Source organism: Labrus bergylta, chromosome 21 (assembly GCF_963930695.1).
Source record: "Labrus bergylta chromosome 21, fLabBer1.1, whole genome shotgun sequence".
NCBI classification, from domain to species: Eukaryota; Metazoa; Chordata; class Actinopteri; order Labriformes; family Labridae; genus Labrus; species Labrus bergylta.
Window position 1 is genome coordinate 12,842,097 of NC_089215.1, and position 25,434 is coordinate 12,867,530.

General features: G+C 39.4%; 1 protein-coding gene across 2 annotated transcripts; it reads left to right on the forward strand.

The window, feature by feature from the left end:
* Positions 1-3,408: 3,408 nt before the first annotated feature.
* rab3gap1 (RAB3 GTPase activating protein subunit 1) lies at positions 3,409-24,011 on the forward strand. Of its 2 annotated transcripts, XM_020639924.3 has the most exons (25): positions 3,409-3,498; positions 3,604-3,659; positions 6,141-6,219; positions 6,328-6,460; positions 6,612-6,690; positions 7,284-7,403; positions 7,550-7,715; positions 7,808-7,907; positions 8,440-8,521; positions 8,691-8,759; positions 10,874-10,947; positions 11,267-11,359; positions 11,596-11,768; positions 12,157-12,264; positions 12,871-13,043; positions 14,336-14,390; positions 14,718-15,065; positions 16,559-16,696; positions 17,464-17,691; positions 17,820-17,916; positions 19,098-19,201; positions 19,554-19,669; positions 20,036-20,138; positions 21,764-21,787; positions 22,021-24,011. In XM_020639924.3, the coding sequence occupies exons 1-25, from the start codon at positions 3,481-3,483 to the stop codon at positions 22,252-22,254; spliced, it is 2,970 nt and encodes a 989-aa protein (XP_020495580.2). In that variant the 5' UTR covers positions 3,409-3,480; the 3' UTR covers positions 22,255-24,011. The 2 variants fall into 2 exon arrangements, with proteins under 2 accessions (XP_020495580.2, XP_065805713.1); XM_065949641.1 differs by lacking the exon at positions 21,764-21,787.
* Positions 24,012-25,434: the final 1,423 nt, after the last annotated feature.

Below are 25,434 nucleotides of genomic sequence, written 5' to 3' on the forward strand. Positions count from 1 at the left end.
TCTTTAGCCCTCCCATCACCTGGTCATTTTGAGATGAAAAATATTCATGGATTTTTTTAAAATATATATATTTATTAACATAAAGAGACATTTTAAATGTATTTATATAAAATGTATTTTTATTTAAAAATAATGATTTGAGTAATTACGTTTCAGTAAAAGTGAGTAGCTCGGCTGTTGACATATTTTGGTCTGTAAATATGAATGGAAAAAGCCTGAGTGACGTCATCCATCTCATAGATGGCAGTCCCTAATGCTGGAAATGCTGTCTCACCCAACCAGTCAACCTAACAACAGGCTGAGAGCTGGAACTCAGCAGGTTTTAAGCCTCTTGAAAACCATTCCATTGCACCCACCCGTCAATCAGGTCAGCTATACCTGCCTTATTGTGAATGAGGCTCCTTCATCAAATCAAAATGGAAGACCTATCAACAAAATTACCCCCTGTACAGTGTGTGCAGATTGAGACATGAGCCAATTAGACCTATTTAGTTATTTGAACAATGCTGTAAACATGTTGATTTAGGCTGTAAAATAATAGGCTTTTTTTGAATGCGGTGTTTATGGGACTTCCGGTGCTTTTTGCAGCCAGCCTCAAGCGGACACTCGACGAACTGCAGGGTTTTGCACATCTGCATTTTCAACACCGGAGATTGCCGCTTACTTGAGCTATTTAATTATATGGTTCCTATCATTGCAAATTTATGAGGGACAAAGAAAGACTTAAGTATAAATAAATTAATTAATAAATAAATAAATGTTGGGAGAAATGCATACAATAATGTATAAATAAATAAATAATTAAATAAATGCATCAATAAATATATAAATAAATATATTCAAATATTTATTTATGTATTTCTGTGTCCATGTTCTACAAGTAAATGTAAATATGTAAATTAAGTGGGCCGTCTTAACATTACTGAAGTAGGTTTCGTCAATTTTGAAAAACAGACAGAAGCAATCGATTCTTCAAGTATGTGTACAGTATGTGTACAGTATGTGTACAGTATATGTCATTGTAACAATGGCTTCGAGTGGGCGCCTGCTTTCTGAAGTTCTCTGGGAGCTAGCTAACCAGCTTGATAACAGTAAGTTACATCTGTACAGAACTATAAACTAACCACTGCGACCATAAGTCCTCTAATAACTAAATGTTAAGGAATTTTATATTTAGTTTAACAGAATTAGTCAACTATGTGGCATTCACTACATGTTTTTGGGCTTTTTTTTGTTTGTAGCTCCAGCGGCCGTAAACGCGGCAAATTCACCGCCCTTGCATGGACCCCCTGTGGACGGTTGGTTTCTACAAGAAACATTTTTTGATGCGTAATAATGTTTGTAATACTCATGAACTAAAGAATGATGTAATTCTGGTATTCCGAATTTACTTCTGTGTAGAGGTTATGATAACACGTTACTCCTCTCGAAATTGTGATCCATGAAATAAAGAGAATTTCATTAAATCTTAAGTGTTTAAATCTATTCCAAATAGTAGCTGGTTTTTTTGAGCACGGACTCAACTTTTTTATATTGACAGCGGTTAGTGTGCAGACTGTGAAAGTACGGTACTTCAGACAGCGTTAGCTAACGGCACAGCAGGGTTTTGTTCATAAAATATACTGGCAGTATCTACCGCCAGTATCTAGGCTCTACCATAGAGCCTTCAGTTATCAGGCCTGCTGGTGGTACCTACGGTCTCTAAATGTAGTATGGGAGGTAGAGCCTTCAGTTATCAGGCCTGCTGGTGGTACCTACGGTCTCTAAATGTAGTATGGGAGGTAGAGCCTTCAGTTATCAGGCCTGCTCGTGATACCTACGGTCTCTAAATGTACTATGGGAGGTAGAGCCTTCAGTTATCAGGCCTGCTAGTGGTACCTACGGTCTCTAAATGTACTATGGGAGGTAGAGCCTTCAGTTATCGTGATACCTACGGTCTCTAAATGTACTATGGGAGGTAGAGCCTTCAGTTATCGTGATACCTACGGTCTCTAAATGTACTATGGGAGGTAGAGCCTTCAGTTATCGTGATACCTACGGTCTCTAAATGTACTATGGGAGGTAGAGCCTTCAGTTATCAGGCCTGCTAGTGGTACCTACGGTCTCTAAATGTACTATGGGAGGTAGAGCCTTTAGTTATCAGGCCTCCTTGTGGTACCTACAGTCTCTAAATGTACTATGGGAGGTAAAGCCTTCAGTTATCAGGATCCTCTCCTCTGGAATCGTCTTCCAGCCGGGGTCCAAGAGGCAGACACACTCTGTATTTTTAAGAATAGACTTAAACCTTTCCTTTTTGATAAATCTTGTAGTTAGGGCTGGCGCTGGTGTAGACCGGCTCCTAGTTATGCTGCTTTAGGCTTAGAAGACCGGGGGAACTGGCACCTTTCTCTCTCTCTCTCTCTCTCTGTCTCTCTCTCTCTCTCTCTCTCTCTTTTGCTCTTTGTGCATATACAGTACATCATATTACTGCATGTATCTATCTGTAAAGCTCCTAAGCTCTCTTAGTGTCCTCACGATCGTTGGTGGACGGTTGGTGGACGGTTGGTGGATGGCCTACACAACACCCCCCTTTGGGTCTTTGTAACATAACAATGAGTAAGGTCTTTGACCTGCTCTTTGTAACATAACAATGAGTAAGGTCTTTTTACCTGCTCTTTTGTAATATTAAAAAACAAAGAGTAAGGTCTTTTACCTGCTTTTTGTAAAGTGTCTCAAGATAACACTTGTTATGAGTTGTAACTATACAAATAAAAATTGATTGATTGATTGATTGATTGATTGATTGATTGATTGATTGATTGATTGATTGATTGATTGATTGATTGAATGTGTTCATGCCGGGCCCCATATCTTGCAGGAGAAATTTTATAATGAGAGAACACTGCATTTCAGAGTTGTTACCACTTCTTTTATTAATAACAACATCAAAAAACATCAAATTTTGAGAGCCCACCACAGCCACGCCCTGTGGTAAAACTTTGTGGTTCGCACAACTTTGAATCTTGAACTCGTCTTCATTCATTTGACACCAAACTTGAAATGATCAGATGAACGCCGATTCAGCAAATCAAATATATTTCGCAGCAGGTCTAAAAGAAATGTGAAGCTTATTAAATATATTTTGCAGCCGGTATAACAACATTTGCAGCAAGTTAAATATAGTTTGAAGATGGTATTAAAAGATATGCAGCGAGTAAAATATAATTTGCATTCTCTGAAAAAGTTTTGTGGTTTTTTTTAAATGTTTTTGTGTTTCATGAAACACTTTTGCATGTAGTGAAATGCAAAAAAAAAAAAAATTCCAACTAATTCTTTGAAGCACTGTACGTAAACTAAAACATCTCATGTTATGTACTATAAAGATGATGACGATGATGAAATACGCCTCTGCCAGGTAGGGGGCAGTAATGCTCCGACGAGTTGGTCTGCTCACTGCCATATAAACCTAACGAAGAAGAATAACAACAACAGGACATCAACATGGCGGCCGACAATGATGTAAGTTTATTTATACATGTAAATCAGCACGTACAGAGTAGATTTGCAGACTTAAAAAAATAAATAAAAAATACGCATATATGAATGTGTGTGTTTCTTTTGTAGCCCGAGACGGAAGTGTTCGAGATCACAGATTTCACCACCGCGTCAGAGTGGGAGCGGTAAGCAATCGTCCACCTGAAGTTAAAGGCCTGCTTTAAGCGAACTACTTGTAAAAACACTCAAATGAATATCAAAAGGAGGCACAATTACAGTTAGCATGCACACAGACGTCTCACATACACATGTTATAGTCAGGATACTACAGGGCAGTTTAACAAAGTCGGTGTGAAGAGTGTCAGTGTTAACTCTGTTGTTGTCTTAGTTACAACAGATGTTGAAGACTGTAAGTGTTGTTACAGGCCGAGATGCCTCTTAGATCGGTGTTTCATTAGAAGAAGAAAAAAAACCCTCATCTGATCAGTATTTTTGGCATTACAATAAATAAAAGACAAAAGAGACGAGGGCTGTGCAGCATTTTCTGCTTTTGGTTGACTGCCTGAGCACTGCAGAGGTGCCTTTGAGCAAAGCACTGGACCCCCAACATGTGCAGACCCCTCACTCTGACATCTCTCCATTATTGCATGTCCATAGGAACATGTTTTTGCATGTGTGTGTATTTTAGCCTGCGTGTGTAAAAGTGCAAAAGTGTTTTCCATCCAGGGAAATTAATAAAGGAAAGGGAATTGTGAGGTGGGGGTTATTTCTGTATGAGATGGACAATGATGAAATCGTGAATCAGACTGTGGATCATCTTAGATTTATTCAGCCATGGTCAGACAACACAGAAACACAACACACATGGCTGACAAAGTGCAGACCATCGCTGACCCATGCTGACCAAGATCTCACAATCATTGACAATCATTGGCAAAGTGGCCATCATGGGCAAAATGGCAAAGTCTTCATCACACAGTGTTGCTTATATTCTGCTAGAAGGTACAGCCCACAAATTCCTTTCCATTTGGGTACATCACTATAAAACAATAAAGATGACATGACACTGATTTGTATACGTATCAGATGTAGACTCTCTGTCCCGCAAACAGTTGCTGACAACATATAGTTGGCTCCTATCCATTTATAGATCTGCTACTACTTAGGTGCTTCACCCACAGAAGGTTAACGCTTCACAGACCCAAAAGAAGAATTACTGTGAGATGGTTTAAAAAACAATTTAAAGATATGTCCACAAAATTATCAAGATGAATGAATCCATGAAAATACGTACTAACAGGAATCTTCTTGAAAAGTGTGAGATGTGTTCTCTGCTCTTTTGTAACTGTTGTTTAGGGTCTTGAGATAACACGTGTTATAAGTTGGCACTATACAAATAAAGACCAATTGGTAAGTGTCTTTATATGTATAAATGATATAGGAACCCAATGTGTCTGGAAAATCTACAAGTGACGTCAGTACGCTGTAATCGATTCAGTCCTGTCACTGCATTGATGCAGAATCGCCAACGTCTGCATCGTAGAAATGATTCATTTCAACACCACTTCTGGACTCATTGGTTCGGACACTACGTTTTCAACATCTGTTGTAGTGATGACGACTAAAACTGAAAGTTGCTAGTTGAAATGGTGACTCTTTAAACTGAAACACCATGATTTATTACATGCTTTCAGTCTAGCTAACTTTATCTTCGTATACATAAATGATATTTTCAGATTTTACCGTCTGTGCCACAGTGTCAGAGCTGTAACCTGAGTGTAAAGCTTTATTTGAAACCCGCCTAAGCCTACATCGCATTACAAGTTTACCCTAAGTAGCCTGGCTGTGAGATGCTTTTATTTGGAAGTTGTAGGAAATGTTATGAGTCCGCAGGATTTGATTGGCTGATAAGCGTTAACGTGTGCCGATTTACAACAAATCAATTGGTCTTTGACTTTCTTAGACGATAAGTAAAATAGATAACTGTTAATAACTAATTCTGCGCCAGTCAAAATATCATCAGGACGGCATCTGGGTCCTTTGGGGACCTTTGTCATAATACGAATGTTTGGATGGATCTCCTAAAAGTACAAGCAACAGTCACATGTTAAGATGAGTTAGAGTTTTACGCTTCTCAAAGGAAATATGGTTCCAGATTGCTCCAAAATTTCATATCAATGAAATACGAAGGCAAAAAATGTATTATAGAATATTACATGGTTGAGGGTTAAATTTAAAGATACCTACCGTAGTAAGGGAGAACTAGAAGTATGATGCCTTAAGCAACAGAGAAAGCTATGTACAACACAGAGTTCCCACGGGTCCTAAAGAACTCCTTAATGACATTTTTAAAATATAAGGTCTTAATAGTCTTATTTTTTTTACTTGTGACAACTATTACATTTTATATTACTTAAATATACAAGGTCTAGTTGGCCTTTTTTTTTTAAATTCTTTCTTGTAAATATGCTGGTTCACTTGACCTTACATGGTGTTTATTGCAACATATAACATGCATTCAGAAAGAAGAAGAATAAGGAAATGCAACGTCAAGGAAATTCAGTTGAGAAAAATATAGGGAATTGTTAGCAGGGGCAAAAGATGATGATGAGGTGACTGCATGACACTCAAAAAAAAAAAAAATCTAAAATTTGATCTACTTTCAGGTTTGTTTCCAGAGTGGAGGAGGTGTTAAATGATTGGAAGCTGATTGGGAACTCTGCAGGAAGGTCGCCCCCAGATAAGGTATTCCTGCTCTCATTAAGGCTTCAATAATCTTCTATATCAGACAGATGAGCTGCTACTATGTTCTTCACTTTAATTCTGTTCCGATGTTCTTCTGTTTGAACACAGGGTGGATACACAACTGGCACCTGGTTGGAGAAGTCTCAGGATATAAACTTTGCAGACTTTAAATTCTACATAAGTCACTTCACCCTAAAACAAGAAAGTGAGAATGACAACGAGAAGAATACGCTCGAGGAAGGTACAGTCACGCCTGAATTTGTAGGTCACTGGAGTTGATAGATTTATGTGATTTCTTGTGTGTTCCACCTATTGTAAAAAAACACCCATCAGTTGGGGAGCTGATTTTTTCTCTCCAACAATCGGTGCCTGACTCTTGTTTTTGTGTTCAGATGCCTTCCCCTCAGCAATGCAGGACCTTCTGTGTATGAACAACGACTTCCCTCCTCGGGCTCACTGCCTGGTTAGATGGTGAGCTTTATCAATTTCCCTGAATGTGCATTTAAACATTCACTGTGATGTATTATTATTATTAAAGCTTATGTCAAGAAAAAGTAACTATAACGTTGTGGTGGAATGTCAGCTCACACTGTGTGATTGAATCATTAATGACTCACAACCAAAGCAATATGCCCTAACAGTGAATGACCTGAGAGCTCACACTGTACGAGTTCAATCAAGAAGGAGCATTTGCAGTTGTCAATAGAAACTCCCACAGACGGAGGTTTAAGTCAGATATATGTTTCATATGCACAGCTCAAATACACACATCAGCAAAAATTCTCTCACTCTGCCTCACACACATGATCCGCATCACATCAATAAACCCTGGGTCACAAAAGAACTGAAATCAGTTATCAATAAAAAGAAAAGGATTTTCTTCTTGGCCCAACTTCAAAATCAGTTGTATTGAAGAATCAGGTCTAAATCAGCCTGAACACTGTACAGTTTATGTCTGGCTCTACAGAAAAAAGCACCAAATGAATCTGGATCAGAAAGAAAGCACAGTGGAGTAAAATATGATGCTGATTGGTGTTCTGCTGTGACTGTGTTCTTGCTGACAGGTACGGTATACAAGAGTTTGTGGTCATCGCTCCTGGAACCAATTGCGAGGCGATCATCAGTGAGTCCAAATGCAATCTGCTGCTCAGCTCCATCTCCATCGCTCTTGCTAACAGTGGCTGGTGAGTCACCTTTATCACTAAGCACAGTCATACTCATAAGAAGAGCTAGACTTCAGTTATTGAACAAGCCTCTGGATTTGAGTGAAAGAGTCAACTTATTGAAATCATCATCATCATCAATCTTCTCTTCCTCTTGTGCTCCCCAGCCAAGTGCCCATGTTTGTGCAGATCCAGCAGAAGTGGAGGCGGATGTATGCTGGAGAGTGTCAAGGTCTAGGTGTGCGCACAGATTTTGAGATGGTGCACCTCCGCAAGGTGCCAAGTCAGTACAACCACCTGTCTGGGCTCCTGGACATCTTCAAGTCAAAGATAGTGAGGGCTAATAATAATGGAATGAATATGATTTTGTTTCCTCACTTGAACCTGGATTACATATTCCTCCTCCTCCTCCTCCTCCTCTTTAGGGTTGTAATCTGTCGCCTCCACCTCCAATAAACATTGCCATCCGCTTCACCTACATCCTCCAGGACTGGCAACAGCACTCGTGGCCACAGCAGCCTCCAGGTAGGCATATAAAGAACAGAAGAAAGTGGTAGCACATTACCAAATAAAAGAAAAGTAGTTACCAGGGTTGTCACAATGCCTGACTTTTTAAAAGTTAGATCCAATTCTAGCAAAATGATGCACGCATGATGTTGCTTAAATAGCTCTGTCATCACGGGAGACGTACAGTACCTCCTATATTCTCACAGTTATCTGCAAATGCAGGTTGAGCTACAGAGGATAGTTGAACACTTTTGGTTGGAGCCCTGTTGGATGTTTTACATCACCTAAAAATGCAGTCAAATTATTTGAGTATTGTTTTAAAAGACATGGTATCAAAAAGTATTGAAGTATCAAATATTTTGACAACCTCAGCGGTAAAACAATACGGTATGTTGGCCTGTTCAGTGACTTAGGACTCTTTGTTTGTTTGTGCTTAGACTTCCACCACATTGTGCACAGTTACTGAAGAGCTTTATATGTTCTTCTCCCTAATAATAATAATAGTACTTTTTTTTTTTTCTATTGTGTGTTTTGATTGCCTGTGGCGCAGACTTTGACACACTACTTGGAGGTGAGGTGGGAGGAGTTGAGTTTGGCAAACTTCCTTTTGGAGCCTGCGAGGAGCCAATCAGGTAAAGACTTACAGATTTCTCAGATGTAGGCTCTGAAATTCTGCTCTACTTTCAAAAGAAAACTGATATTATTATTCATTTCTTAACAGTATCTTTGGTAAATGTTAAACTTTATGACAATAAGAAAATTATGTAAATATTCTCTGTGTGTCTGTTTTACTTTTTGTAGTGAGCTTCATCTTGCAACCACCTGGCCTCACCTGACAGAAGGCATTGTTGTGGATAATGACGTCTACAGGTAAGAATCTTTCTCGATGGTATCTTGGTGCTTGCTGGTTCATGGTGTGATATTTCCCCCCCCTGTTATGCTTCATCTGCATTGTGTAACACATAGCGCGAGTGTAGAGCGCCCGTGCCACAGAGGACACAGCGCGCACCTCCTGCACAATGTATTTCACTTCATTCTTAAGATTAAGGGAAGAAAAGAGAGGCCCTGTTTAATGCCGAGGTTTTCTCATAACCAAAATTTTCTTTGTAATATTCAGATTTATCTCCTATAACTCAAAAGTATTGTGCGTTTATTTGCCTCTCCCACTAATACCTATTTTGCACTTGCAGTCATCCTGCTTTCTGTCCAAACTCTCCGTGATGTAAACCAGTAGAACACGCAAAAGCCTAACTTAAATAGTACCGCCTCCACAAGGTTTGCACCTGTTGTCATTCACGCAAATTTTCTTAGTAGATCAGCCGCAAAACACCCACCAACCAAACGTGCAAACATTTGGAGTGAACACGCAATTTAGTACTCTTTAATTGGGAGTTTAGGCATAATGGTGGGGCAAAGTCGTTCCACCAATGATCCACTATCGCAGGTAGTAACAAAGAGTGCGTGCATGCGGAACGGTTCATCATACGCACGTACGTGTGATTATTCCACGCATTTGAAGCCGTGGGACTTTTATGAAAGAATCACACGCAAGTGCGTACGTCCGGTGTGCATGAAACACGTTAAATACACGTGATACAGAAACTGTTGAACATTATGGACAATAACATGCATCCCTTACACAATCTCTTGTGTGAACAAAAGAGTTTTTAGTGGGACGCTACTGCAGCTAAGCTGCAAAAAGTACAGATTTAAAAATACTTTTTTAGCTACTGCAATTGCACTTTATAACGACTCCCCTTTAAGTAAGGACAGAAGACATAAGGACAAATTTTGAACTTTAGCCTGAGCTGCATATATATATCAAACTGTATTTTGCACCTGTATATTTGCACACTTTACTGCTTTTTTATCATAATTCTTTCTTTATCTATCATACTATGCACTGGCAGAGCTAGTATTTTGTACTGTTATCTATGAGTAACAGCTACTTCCATCCATACCACTTTTTTTTATCCTGGCTATGTATTGTGGGCTCTATGTATTGTGGTATATGTATGTATATATGTGTTGTGTTGTGTGTATGTATGCTGGCTGCTGGAAAACCTACATTTCCCTGCTGGTATAAGTATATCTTATCTTATCTTAATCTTATGTGATGAACCATTCCGCGCGCCATAGCTTGCGTGCGTCTGTGTGGTACAGGACATTTCATAAGTGCTGAACCATGGATTAAACCCTTTTTATCAATTCAAGGCTTATCAGAAATCAAACAACAGACAGCTGCTATGAGGGACAAACAGTAACTTAAGTAGAAATAAATAAATACAAATATCAATACATAATTGCAAGAAAAATAATAAATAAATGCTGGAATTAGCGCATCAATACATTACCAGGGATACATTTTTTTTTCTACAATTATATATTCATACATTTTTACATTTCAACATCTATTTATTTCTGTATTCCTGTGTCCATGTTGTATGAGGAAAAGTATTTATGTAAATTAGGTGGGCGATCCTAACATCACTGATGAATTTGTGTCACAGCATCATTGATTTAAAGCTACTATGAGGAGTCTTTTTTTTATCTTGATATAAAACAGACTTGACCTTATACTGAATTCTCTTCATGACTTACATACATTCTTAATAATGATTGGTATATTTGACTGCAAGGAGAGAGCAGGATGATTATTGTGTTAAAGAAACACCATCTTCACATGTACAGGATCAAATCATCAAAGAAACAAGAGGCGCCTCTTTGTCGACACAACCTGAATGTTCCTCCCAGGAGCTTTCAAGGACACTCTCTGTTTTTCCACCAACTCTGTGACCTTTATACATCAGGGCAATATACAGTAGCAGGGGCATTTTTGAATATCAAATATGAAGGAAGACTCTTCCCACATCCATATTTGTGACAAACTGTTTCAGGTATACAGGTCGTAAATAAACAGACCAACTGTAGATCTTTTTCTGATCTGATTTAAACATCTATATTCTGTTTGTTTGACCCGGCAGTGACCTGGACCCACTTCAGGCTCCTCACTGGTCTGTCAGAGTGCGGACAGCTGAAAACCCTCAGTGTTTACTGGGTAAGATCAACTTTCAGGAGCCACTTTTAAATCCAATTTCTGCATCTTTGAAGGCTGAAAATAGTATATTAGCATTTTACGCCTGTTTATTATACAACTTATCCTGCTTCAATTGGTGTTTATACTCTTCTATACAAGCAAGGCCTTTTTTACAACATTAACCATTCTGAATCTCACTGCTTCGGACAGCAGAGCCTTTAAAGCTTTTTTTAATGAATTCATTCCGTTTTTTTTTTTTATTAGAAGCATCAAATGTGAAGAGAGCCTTTATTATATCATGTATTTAAAAACATTGAGTATTTTTATAATGATTTGACAGGTGACTTCCTGTCGGAGTTCTTTAAGCTCTGCTGTAAGAAGGAGTCTACAGAGGAGTTTCTGGGGAGAGGATTGGTTGAAGAGGAGGGCCAAGGTGAGCTCGCTGCCTGTGTATAGTTTAACACTTTTATTCATGCTAATGTCACTAAAACATAATTTACTACTACTATCCCTGGTGTTTGGGAAGTGTTTGAATAGATTTTCTCACCTCTAAACGTGACCTCCGAGAAGCAACATACAAACATAATTATCACACTTTCAGTAAGCAGATGAAGCTACATTCAAATAACTGAAATCTAAATAACTCTTTGTTTTTATTTTCCCCTGCAGAAAACACTGACATCAGCTCAGCATTATCAAGACTCACAGAGCCTACTGCAACAGTACCCATCTCAAAACTGTCCGTCTCTAACATGGTGCACAGCGCACGAAAACACATCAGACGCCACCGCCGTGTTGCCGAGTCACCGCTCAACAATGATGTTCTCAATTCTGTCCTGCTGGTAAGGGCGATTCATCATGGCTGTTTTATATTTGCTACATTTCACAATGTATGTCTAAATTAAGTGTTCATGCTAGGGGTGGGAAACGCAGGGTAAGTCATTATATTTGTATTTTGTATATCTGTATTTGTATTTTTATACCATTGCAGTTTGCACCGTGGTTTGGAGAGAAACTATTTTTCTGTATGTCCAGTACGTATGGACAAATTGACAATAAAGATGACTTTGACTTTGAGATGGCCTCAAATGTCAGGTGTAACACAGCTGTAAGGGCTGCAACATAATCCCTGCAGACAAATGTGCATGATCAAAGAAGATCCAAGAAACCTGCTGGTTTTTAACCAGGAGTTTTAAAAAAAAAAAATTTTTGTGTTTTGTTTTGTTTCAGTGTCTCTTCCCAGATGCTGCAGTGGAGAAGTCATCAGACAACAGCAAGAATAAACCTGCACAGTCGAACGCCTGTGGGAAAACTGAGCAAGACAAGAACTCTGACTACGTATGTTTGACCTTTTGAAAGACTTTTCATGCTGTGACAGTTTGACATCTAAGGTTTTAGGTCATTTTGGTGTTTTCAGAGTCAGAGATGTTATTGATAATTAAACATACTCGTGTACACACTGCAGAACGATATAAGGAACTATTATGATTGCAGAACCAGTGAAAGCAATTAATATAAGAAAATGACATGTCACAAAAAATAAATAGCAAAAATAATAATAATCAGCTTGTACATAAAAGACATATATGAACACAAATCCCACTGACACAAGCTGCTCCTGGGTGGTGGAGGTACATGAGAGCCTTCTGGGGTTGCCTACAGTTAGATTTATGTATCCACCTTTTGGTGGTTTTAAGATTGTCAAAAATATATTTCTTAACATCAGTGGCTGTGGCTCAGTGGTATAGTCAGTCGTCTCTCAACCGGAAGTTGGGGCGTTTGACCCCCAGCTCCTCCAGCCACATATGCAGCCTGATAACACGCTTTACAAGCAGCATTTAACATATGAATCATATGTAAAGTGGTAAATATTTAAATGTAACTTTTCTACAAACTGATAATCTGTCAGTCCTTCTTTTTGCCCTTCTCTCTTTCTGTTTGCAGAATATTTACCTGCAGCTGAAGTCAGCTCCCATCGACAGTCTGACCTACAGACTGGCTCTGTGCGTTTGTCTGATCAACTACAACCACGGCGGGCTGCGAGCCGTCGCCCACCTCTGGCAGGAGTTTGTTCTTGAATTACGCTACCGATGGGAAAACAACCATCTCATCTATGGGTGGGAAACTACTGTGTTCTTTACTATTATGAGTTCTGTATCTCCAGGAAGATCACTATACAATGCCATGAACCTTGTACTGTTGTACAAGAAAAGACAGTCATTTTAATGATCCTCTTGAATCATATGCAGATTGGGGCGGCTTTGGCTCATTTGGTAGGGTCGTCTCTCAACCAGAAGGTTGAGGGTTCAATCCCCAGCTCCTGCAGTAACATGTCCGATGTGTCCTTGGGCAAGACACTTCCCCAGTTGCTTCCGCTGCTTTGTCTGCGGTGTATGAATGTGTATGAATGGGATTAGTCACTTTACACAGCAGCCTCTACCATCAGTGTGTGAATGTGTAAGTGTGACATGCGATGTGTAAACGCGCTTTGAGTAGTCAGAAGACTAGAAAAGAAATATACAAGCTCAAGTCCATTTACTGTTTATTTTACATATCTATCACCATCCATTTTAGTTTAGTATACAGACTGACAAAATACATAAACTTACAGGTGCCTTCAGCTAAGATACCTAACAAATGCAAGATCATTATGAAGGTTTACTTTTAGAGGCCCATAAATAAATAGTGCTTCATGCAGATAAAAACAGAGCATTCAGAACATCATTAAATCTCCTGTGAGGAGTTTTTTAGCTGGTTGTGAAAAAGTCTGAGCTTAATACTGATCTCTCTTTATGACCTAAAAAAGCAAACTAGGCCGTCAGCATCATCAAGTTTTTGTTTATATTTATTTTTAGTGGCAAAAACTGCTGCCGGGATGTAATGTGTCAGATTAAGTCATAAAACGTACGCTGCATTTGACTGTTAAGAGTAAGCAGGATTTTGTCACAAAGCACCACTTACACCTTCTACATGTACAGGAAGAAATCCACAAAACACACAAACCAAAAGTTCCACACAGGAGCTTTAAGCAAAAATAAGACATAAAAATAATACATTTATTATCATCTTTTAACCACTCCCCTGCATAGGCCTCAGTCTTTTCTCCTAAAATGCCTTTCCAACACAAATATTAGATATGCCTTTTAAAGTCAACTTGTCAGTTAAGGTCATTTGTTTTTCTGTGGGGCTTCAAAATCAGCAAGTTGTTTTCCAAACGTCCTCTTATGGAGTCTCTAACTCTTCATATATTCTAAAGAGACTTGAACCCTCTTAGTGCATTCACATGATTCTTAAATAAAGATAAGCTGCAGCTTGTGAAGTTGAATTATTAGATGTATGTGCTTTATCAAGTGAATATTGTCATGTTCATTGTTAATTGTCTTCTCTTTCCGTGTCTAATGACCTGCAGACTGGCAGCTGGACCTCCAGATCTCCGCTGTTGTCTTTTGCATCAGAAGCTCCAGGTAACTCTTTTAAGTGTGTTTGAGCTGAAGTCACAAATTAAAATGGTTTGAACACAGAAAACATTAACAATGGTTGTGATTATTTCATATACAATTATGAATAAATCATAACGGAGGACAGAGCCCAAAGCCAGCCCGTTATGAGAACGCCCCCAGCAAGATCTTAAACTCCTGTCAGTATGTAAATGATCTACAATCTGAAATACTCGGAATAAGCTTTCAGAGTTATCGTTAAGGTTCTTCACATTTACAGTCAGACCTGCGGAATTTTACCAAAAGAGAAAAAGTCGTTACTTTAAGAACAAAATGTTTGATTTTCCTGCACAGATGCTGAACTGCTGCATTGAGAGGAAGAGGGCAAGAGATGAAGCTCGCCGGGCTCAGGAGGGAAGCAAAGAACGAGAGCGCAGGAGCAGCCAGAATGGCCGCCCCACGTCGGACTCCACGGCTCCATCTGCCTCGATGAAAGAGGTGTCTTCTGGGAAATCTTGGGACTCCTGGAGCGACAGCGAGGATGAGTTCTTTGAGTGTGTGAGTGACCAGGGGGAGACGGAGTTCTCCCACACCGAGGGTGAAAAAGACGGCAGTAAAAATAAAGCAGAGGGAAGACTCCATCCGTACAACAACACAACTCTGCTGAAGTCTACAGAGCCACTCTACGTCCCCATCACACAGGTCAGACTCTTTATTTAAATGAACAGATTCATTCAGAGAGCGTTTGCTTTATTCCTTCAACTCAATAGCAATGATTCATCTGCAGTGTTTCCCCTACCATTATATTAGGGGGACGGCCCGCCAAGGTCAAGTAAAGGTCAAGTAAAAAAAAAAAAATAATACTCTTTTTTTTTAAGATTTATTTTTGGGCTTTTTGGGCATTTATTGTAGGGATAGGATAGTGGATAGAGTCGGAAATCAGGGGAAGAAGTCATTTAAGGATACCTTTCCGATAGAAAAGGACAGCTGTCATTAAAAGTAACACATGAACACCAAGATTCCTTCAAGTGTTGGTGTCGGTGTGTGTCTCCCCCAACGCTGTAAACCTAGGGGAATCACTGATCTGTGCCTGAATTTGTCATTTTACTGATGATAAACATTCCAGGTGTTGATGTCAATGCTTCATCTGGTTATTCAAAAGGTTTAATCTGGATTAGAGTTATCCAGATTTGGTGATCCACTTTCTTTTCTAAACAGGATCACATATCACGCAGCTCACTTCATCCTGGTTTTTAGAAGAAAAAATGAATTGGATCGACTTTATCAGGATGCAGACTGTTAAATATGAACAATTCTGGTTAACCAGCGCTTTAAAATTGACTTCACACTACATACTTTGTCCAAAAGGGAGTGCCAAAATCCACACAAACTTTAAGCTCCTTACCGTTACTTTAAATGAAACATTCAATCTTTAATATTGATGCTACTCTAATAATGCTTTATCATGTGTATGACCATGATGTCCTTTTCATCTTCTTGAACATCAAAGTTGTACAGATTTCTAGAAATAGTCTTAAAATATAGATTACCGTTTTCGGAGGCTATAGTCTTTGAAGTGGGTGGCCTGGCTTCAAATCTAACCTGAGGCTCCTTTCCCACGTGTCACTCCCCACAAAAATAAAACTTTAAAACAAGGTCGTACTGTTTGACCAATACAACAGCTTTCTTAAATCAGTTTTTCTGTAATCCAGTCTGAATCCATTTTGAGATTTGATCTGGATTACAACAGGATTGGATTCTCTGATTACTGGATTCTCTGAACAACCTGATGTCAGGATTTGATCTTACCTGATACCTTTATTCCTGTTGATTACTTTTGAACAACCAGACCAACAACCTCACCAAAATCTTTCAAATATATGAAATCATTGCAGAATAAATAAGTGAAATACTTTCAATACTTTCATCATCATGAAAGTATGATGACCAAACACAGTGAACCTTAAAATACCGGTATACGAATGCATAATCATTTTCTAATTATTTTCTAGCACCAAATAAAAGTCCGGTGTCCAGCTGCTCCTGTCATCATGTCTTGAGACATTTGTTATGGATTTTGTGCTTTACAATAAAAAAAAAAAAAGTTTGTTGATTGAAAAATAAATCATCTGAAGTGTCTTTTTGAAGAAAAAAAAAAAACAGAAGCTAAACAAAAACTGTTGTTTGATTTCTAGGAACCTGCTCCTATGACAGAGGATCTGTTGGAGGAACAGTCTGAGGTTTTGGCCAAACTGGGAACGTCAGCTGAAGGTTCCCACCTCAGGGCCCGAATGCAGAGCGCCTGTCTGCTGTCTGACATGGAGTCCTTTAAGGTGAGACCCATGATGCTTTTATCAAACACACATGATGAACAAAGTGTGAGTGCATGTGCTTTTTCAACGTGTTCTTGCTACTACTTACCACAGGAGAGATATCCAAACACATATGCACAAAGCTCCTGAAAATTTCCCGAAAATGTTTTTAGAGCTGCATGTGCTCAACGTTGCCTGGCGGCTCCATTTTAATATTTCTGTGAGAAGTGTGGTGAGCCTGTGTGAGCGCAGCAGGAAATATCCAGGAAAATGAATTGTGAGCACGCAGGCAAGGTTGATGACTTTTCTATGATGCGACTGGTGCATTCTTGGTGCCTGTAATTAAGCTGCTTCATACTCTTTGCTGCCTGCCAGAATGTTCTTTCCACTCGTTGGCTGATACTGTGATGTTGTAGTATTGATATGAAGGCTAAAGTCTGTAACTATAGTGTCAAACTCTGTTGCTTTGTCAGCCATCTTGGATTTTTGGAGGGTTTTTATTACTTCATGTCCTGCCGCTGCCAAAATATGACTGAATAGTTTTTTTTTAAAGCTTCCGTACTTTTTGATTCTGTCGATCATTAAAACTAATCTATCATTTAAAAACATGTGCTATCAAAAAGTAGCATTAGTTCTTTTTTTGCACAAATGTGTTTTGGAAATGCTGCTAAATTTATTATCACTAAGTTTCCCATATTGCTGTTAAAAGAGTTGACCCTAATCTTATGGGGATGAATGCAGATGAATGTAAGAAAAGTACAATTCAAACATTCACAAACACTACACAGGCAGCAAACCCGGGCTGTGTGCTGGAGGACTTTGTGCGCTGGTACTCGCCACGGGATTATGTAGAGGAGCAGGTGGAGGATGACAGCGGCAACAAGGTGTTGAAAGGAGAGCTGAGTGCCAGGATGAAGATCCCAGGAAACATGTGGGTGGAGGCCTGGGAGACAGCCAGAGTCACACCTGCACGCCGCCAGAGACGACTGTTCGACGACACCAAGGAGGCTGAAAAGGTGACTCCATCTAATGACTCTGCGATGTTGTAGTCAGTCGTGAAGCAGTGCAGATAGAACAGATGTTGCTAAGAGGGGGAAGGTTGATTGGGGGGGAAAATAAACCTGTGGTATTTCTGTCTCATCAGGTTCTGCACTATCTAGCAGTGCTGAAACCTGCAGACGTGACTCGTCATCTCCTGCCCTGCATCCTCCACTCTGCCATTCTGAAGCTGAAAGAGGAAGGTGAGCCGAACCAAAACATTCTTGTGTTGGGAAGACCTTTCACGTGCAAGAGGGAGCAAAATATCAGTAATGAAATAGGCACAAGACAGCATTCCTTCTAATGCAGATGGTGAGAGATCAAAGAAAACTGATGTGCAGCACTGCTATAGAAAATGAAGTCTACAATTTGTTACATCATGTAAGCCATTTTGACCAGTTTTCTTCAAAGTTATCAAATAGTGAGTTCAGCTTAATTGTAATTATTTCCATAGTATAAATCTTATAGGCTACATCGATCCTTTAATTTATTGTTGGTCTTTCTTCAATCTTTAATCTGCCACCAGCAACAGCCTTTATATGTATTCATCCCGTTTTGAAGCTCTTCTAAACCCAAGGTTGATTTCATGTAAAAAGCACTTACATTGTTGTCTCTCAAACATGACAAAGCATAAGTTTACTTACCGATGGCAATTCTTTTTTCAAGGTCTGACCTTGTGTTTGTGATTTTGTCAAATTTCAAAATGTTCTTTCTTTAAATGACTATAATTGACAACAAAAACAAACTTTTAAATAACTTTTCTTTAATGAAATTTCATTTTTATGTTTAAACACTGACTAACACTGACACTAGGCTAACTGTTCATGACGTCCCCAGGTTACCTGTTAAGTAAAACATGTTTCACTCTTTTCAGCTGCATTCTGCACAACTCTGAAGGAATTAGGAATGACCAAACACTTAACTACAATTGACGACTATTTCATTTGGCTAAATCTCTGCCTGGGAGAACAACATTTGCAGCTACAGAGAGTTTTTATCTTGTTTTTTAAATTCTTTAATTGTCAATATTTTGTCTCACAAATGCTCACGCATTGAGGTTTTACCATTTAAATAATATTAATGAATGAAATCTTTATTGTAGATGTCTGACATGTAATCTTTATCTTTATTGAGAGGATAATAACATAAAATAAATCAATACACTGGAAATACTAATCAAGAATATTAAATATTTAATATACTTGATTAGTATAATATTTAAAGAAATGAGATCTGCTAGGAGAGAGAGAGAGAGCATAGGTATGGACAGTGCACATGCAAAACAAAATGGGATCTGAGCGTGCTGTATCATACAGCTGTATTACAGCTTGAATCTTTCACACTGTTACTCCTATTAAACATCTCTTCTTGATCTCCTCCACAGAGTCAGTAGAAGACATTCCCTCAGTCAGAAAAAACATTCGACAATCAACGAGTCAGGCAAGCAAGCTGCTGCACCCGCCTAACTACGACTACAAGAAGATAGAGGTCAGTGGGACAGGAAAGCAGCTGATGAGACAGAAAGTCTTCTGCTTTGTGTCATTTCAGTCTGTCTTTGAATTCATAACAACATGATTGACAAATCTGATAAAAGAAAGCAGCTATTTTGTTTGAGGCATATCTCAACGATAACTTAACCTAACTTTTTATATTTATCAATGTTTAATGACCTCAGTTTTTAGCCTGTTGCACTTTGAAGTCCGTGTAAATGTGTACGTATCACAGGCTCAACACCTCTTCATCTTAGCCTGTTTTAACTTCAAATCTAACATGTCCAAACACTCACTGAGACACACCAACCTCATGAAAAATACAATGTTTGACTTTTCCCCTGCTGTAGGATTTTATCAACCAGCTGATCGCCATGGAGACCGTCATCACCAGAGCACGCTCACTGAAGGCCAAATTTTCTATCTGTGAGGGCGAGAAGGGAGAAGATACAGAAGAGCTGGAGAAGTAAAAGACACGACAAGGATATGAACATGTATAACATAAATGTTTTAGAAATGAGGAACGTGAAGTGAGGCTGTGCTGAGCCCCTGAAGGGAAATTATGTATTTTAACACGAGATCTGAGGAGGGTTAAGTTAGGTTAATGTATGGCTTTGCTGTACCCCTGCATGGATCACGTTACTACTTCTATAAGGACATCTTTATAGGAGAGATGTGTTCTTTTAAACTTGGCCTTATTCTCATATGTTTTGGGGGTTAAATAACTTGACCAGCAGCTATATTAGGAGTCACAGCGAAACTTGAAGTTAGCTCTATTGAGACCACTTTACTGCCCATTGCCACCGAAATCATGTCTGATATCTTTCTCCAGGTTTGTGAGCTCCCTGCTGGAGGAACCAGAGGTGGAGGTGATCGGAGCGGGCCAGGGGCCGGCTGGGAGCATCATCCACAAAATGTTCATCAACGCTCAGAGAGTAAGGAACCTTCTCATGTCCTTTTCAAAGATAAAGATAAACTTTATTGATCCCCCATGGGGGACATTTTTTTGTCACAACAGCTCAAGAAACAGGAATATAATTGTAAAAAAAAACATATTAAAAATCAAACATATGTACATCAGTTAAATAAAGGGAGAAAAAATACAATAATAGAATAATACTAGGTATGCACAGTTCCACTTGTGGAAGAGTTATTATTAAAAACACACACAGTGTGAAGCATTGTTGATATGAGTCATGAGGTGTTGATGCTGTTAAAGAGTCTGATTAAACAGTCTGATGGCAGATGGAATGGGTTGTTGAGGGGGGTGACAGGGTGCTCAGAAGGAGTGTTTTAGAAGTTGGCTGGTCTGCGCTCTGGTGTGTGGTGGTGGGGATGGGAGCAGAATCAAATCTATTGAAGAACAGATTCAGTTTATTTGCCCACTCCCTGTCTCCTGCTTCAGGGCCCCTCCCACGACCTCTTCTGTGACCTGAGATCTTATTCAGGCCTCTCCAGACTTCCCTTGCATTTTTCTGTTGTAATTGCTCCTCCATCTTTGCCCGGTAGCTAGCTTTCCCCTCCTTGATTTTTTTCTTTGAGCTCCTCCTGCACCCTCCTCAGCTCCTCTCTATCTCTCTATCTAAAACCCTCTTCTTTTCCAGCAGCAGGGATTTCAGCTCAGGGGTCACCCAGGGTTTGTTGTTGGAGAAACACTGTACCAAAGTTTTATTGTCCCTGGTATGGCACTCAACATACTGAGTGAAAGTAGGGAGAGTGGCAGACAGGGAAGCGTGATTAAAGTCTGTGACAGTGACACTGTCATGATTTATGTGCCAATACAGGTGTGAGAAATCATTCCTGTTTAACAATGTAAGTCAATAGCCCTGTTCAGATTGTGTTTCTTCAAAAGCGCCGTAACTAAGCTCAGCCGCCATCACGACTTTGTATATTCATATTGATTCGAGATGGCGTAATATTGTTGTCTCAGTCGGTGAATTCAAATTGCATTTTAGCGTTGTGAAAGTGACGCGCAGCTGGAGCTACACATGAACACACCCAATCAGACATGCACGAACACACCGTGCTGTGCTGCCCCCCGCTGGCTCAGCTGTTACTACCTCTGAAGGCAGAACAGTGAGGGGTGTCACTTCGTCCCTCCGTTACGCCTCCACAATATTCAGATTGAAGGCGAAACATCACAGGGACACTAATATCGGACCTTCAAAGAACAGTCTGAATAGTGACAATATGAAAATATCTCTCATTTACTGTTTCCCCACTATTCATAGAATCAACCACCCTGTAATCAGCCATGGGTCATCAGCATCCGCTCTTGTGACTATTTTAAGACCTTTTGTGGATTATTCTTCTATAACCTTGTATTTTCCTGCTTTGGAAACAGGTTTTTTCTAAATGTTGTAAACCTTTTTCTCTGAGCTGTGATGAAGTTGACGGTTATCATAAGACTTCTACTGTTAAACTGTGCTGCGTCTAAGCTTGTGTGTTTCTTTATTCTTCCTAGGTACATAAATATTAGCTTTTTCATGTTTCTGTATATGCATTTCCGACTTTCCACTGTGTCTTCTTGTTGTTTCTCCTCCTGCTGCCTAACATCAAGCTGGCTGACTTCACCAGTGATGAGGTAACCGAGAGAAATGAGACTTCTCCTCCAGTTCCTGATTAACACTCCGACAACAAACACTAACAAATAATACATCAAATGACTAGATACATATTGTGAAAACTGTTTCATTATCTCATTGAATGTATTGAATGTGTAGGCAGTAATAAATTGTTCCAACACAGACTTCATCAGCCCCCCCGTCAACCTTTTCACTGCCGGTTGGTAACATTTCACCTTCTCTCCCCCTTCAGGCTGCCCTCCTATCAGCTCTGGAGGAGGACCTTAGCTCCGACAGAAAGCCAACTGGGGGAAGCAACAAAGTGCCTGACTTTCCCCCTCCAGCAGGCCGGGAGATCCTGCTGCGGACGTGTGTCCCTCGGCCCACACCGTACTCCAAAGCTTTGCCACAGCGGCTCTTTTGTGTGCTGATGAAGGAGGAGTTCAGGCTGGCGGGGGCCTTCTCTTCAGACACCTCATTCTTCTGAGACCAAAATGCCTAAAACACAGCATTCCATCTCATAACATACTTGGTTTGCAAATGACTGAGCTCTGCGGTCTACACCTCGAATCCAGAACCGAAGCCGTGAAGACGTTCACATGGCCCCACTTCACTCTTAACGGTCCCATATTATAATCTTTTTAAACAAGTTTAAATGTGTTTCAAAGCTCCACAAGACATGCCCTAATGTTAACAGTGAGAAGGCAGACTCAGAGGGCAGAACAAACACCTTACTGCCCTTTGTGATGTCATGAAGGGAAAACCGCCTGTTCGAGCACACATTTTCTGAAAAGTGAAGCAGGTTAAAAGACGGAGAGGATGAACATTTCTCATAATTGGGGTTTTGTAGACAGACTAGGGCCACACAAAACCATGGTAAAGTTTATTTTGCACAATATGTGACCTTTAACTTTCAGAAGTTACACTTGGTTTCGGGTAAATTAATTTGTTTGAGAGGCATGTGAGAAAAATGAATCTTTAATGTTTAAGTTTGATCTGAATTGTTTTCTCTGTTTGATTATGACAGTCAAATTTCAGGATCATTTATTTGAATAACTTTTTTTCTTTATCAGTAAAACCATGAGGTAAAAGAGCCAGTGAAAACTTACTAAGAATTTTTAGCAGGTAAAAGATAAACATGGGGCCTTTTTTTAGGTTAGGGGCTTTTATGCCTTTATTAATTAGACCAGACGGAGATCACCATCTCACCAAATAGCACCAGAACTAGGAATTAAAACCTGTGAGCAGTTCTTTAGGGACTACAGCCTCTGTACGTAGGGAGCCCCTCTTTATGAATGTGTTTGTGCTAAACTTTTTCACCTGTTTTTACAGATGGAAATCGGGAATATAGAGAGATTAACCCTGAAACATATGTTTTAGTCAATAAACGAGAAAACGATCTTGATCAGACTTTGATAACTTTTTTTTTTTTACTTTGTTCTCAGAGCTTCAAATAACAAACAGTGCAGGCATGACATCCTGTACCTGTATCTGCTACATGCCTCTAGATAACACTTCACAATTACAGAATTACAATCAGAAAAGAAGAGACAGATACCCCCTCTATTGCATTGTGATACTTCAATGTCATGTTCTGCCAACTAATTAAATTTCCTGCACACAATTATAAATATGAAGCAGGAATTATTAGCTTGAAGAAATATCACTAATTTATTCTCATTTCTGTCCATGAAAACTACAAAATATACGTCTTAAATATAACTATCAACTGGTGATTATTAACACTGCTACGACTCCTTTATTTAACCTTCAGTGCACATTCAGATAACTTAGTTGTAACTTTGGCCTCTTGTTTCTCATGTTCTGATCTCCTATATGTACATTTACTGATGTGTCCCTGTTATTGACCCATGCCAAGTGACATATGCTATCACTATCACATGTTTTATCTTTGTGTTGTGTTGTGTGAGAGTTTACTGAACTCACTTTCTGACCGCATTTCAACACTATTTTGTCGCTTAATCTGAAACGAGAGGAAGCTTGTTGATACAAACCTGCCCTCACATATAAATCAATGAAACCTGCTCTGAAGTACAACATTGGGTAAAACAATGTTTTTATTGCTGCATTAGAAGCCTGGGTGATTTAACTCACGTGTGTTGAAATAAAAACCTGTTGTTTAGTCATTTTAATGATGCTTGTCTTACCAAGTGATGCGAGTCTGCTGTGTATGTCAGAAATGTTAAATGTACAGTCAGAAATAAAATAAATATGTGCTCCTGACTTCAACTTCATCATTTGAACACTCACCTGGCTGGCCATTAAAGGTTGTTCTACATAAGAGAGGGATTTAACTGTAGTTGTTCAGCGTTGGTGGTGAATAAAAAGATGTTTGGAAGCAGAAAATCTTTGCAAAAATGGAATGTTGGAAATATTAACCAACATTTTTAAATGAATCTATAATGATAATAGACTAAACCAACTGACAGAAACACAACCTCACAGCAAGCTACTACAAGCAACAATACCTTTAGGCGTCAGCACCTGATTCCTAGAGGCAGTAAGGATATGATTTTGATTTGACACTTCCATTTAGAATACGTAAAAAGTGGTAAATGGACTTGAGCTTGTATAGCGCTTTTCCAGTCTTCAGACTACTCAAGGTGCTTTTACATCACAGGTAACTCGTACTATTTCACACTCATTCACACTGATGGTGGAGGCTCTTATGATGTTTTTTCAAATATTCTTTCATTTTGGTAATTTTGTCGTTATATTATTTTAAATCTGTTTACCATCGAAAGTAACTTTTCATTTAGGTCTGTATAGATGTAAAAGTATGTCAAGTTTTTTTTGAGAATTTACAGGAAACAAGATTTGCTAATACTGAAATGTAGATCTGATATTTACTAGTTTATGTAATGTCGTCTTTCTAGCCTATAAGGAGTTTACCCAAATAAAAAGGAATTTGTAGGCATACCTTCTAAAAGAATATAAGCAAGACCGTTAACATGATGAGTGTGTTGTAGCTGTTTTCTGCCCTCGACCAAATAAATCCTAAAATAATCCACAGTCAATTTCACGATTTCAACACTGAACAATTCCAGAAGAAACACCCCCACCTAACATATGTGGGGCGGCTGTGGCTCAGTTGGTAGAGTTGGACGTCTCTCAACCCAAAGGTCGGGGGTTTGATTCCCAGGTCCTGCTGCCACAAGTCCAATGTGTCCTTGGGCAAGACACTTCAACACCAAGTTGCTCCCGCTGCTTCGTTGACGGTGCAGTATGAGTTATTTCTGATTACCCTGACCACCTGAGCTCAGAGGCTGCTAGGTTGTCAGAGGTCCTGTCTGACTAAAGGTCATCAGGTGACCACACACTTCTATCCACCCTAGGATCTCTCAAAGGCAGACAAACTCATCACACACTCCTGCTCTCAGCCAGTGCCTGCAGAGACTGTCATTTGTAGGATGGAGAATGAATACAGACACACAGACTCCTTCACAGACTTTCACGTGTATGACCACTTACCTCCTCTGTGTAACATTATGTCGGTAAATATCCAGTGTTTCGAGGCCGATGATGATGCTCATTTGTGTACGTACGAGCACGCGAGGGACAGCGAGCAACAAGTTACTGGTGCAGTTCACCTAACGGCCATGCGGTGTCGCTACAAACGCAGTCTTTTTGAAAGTTACATATAGCC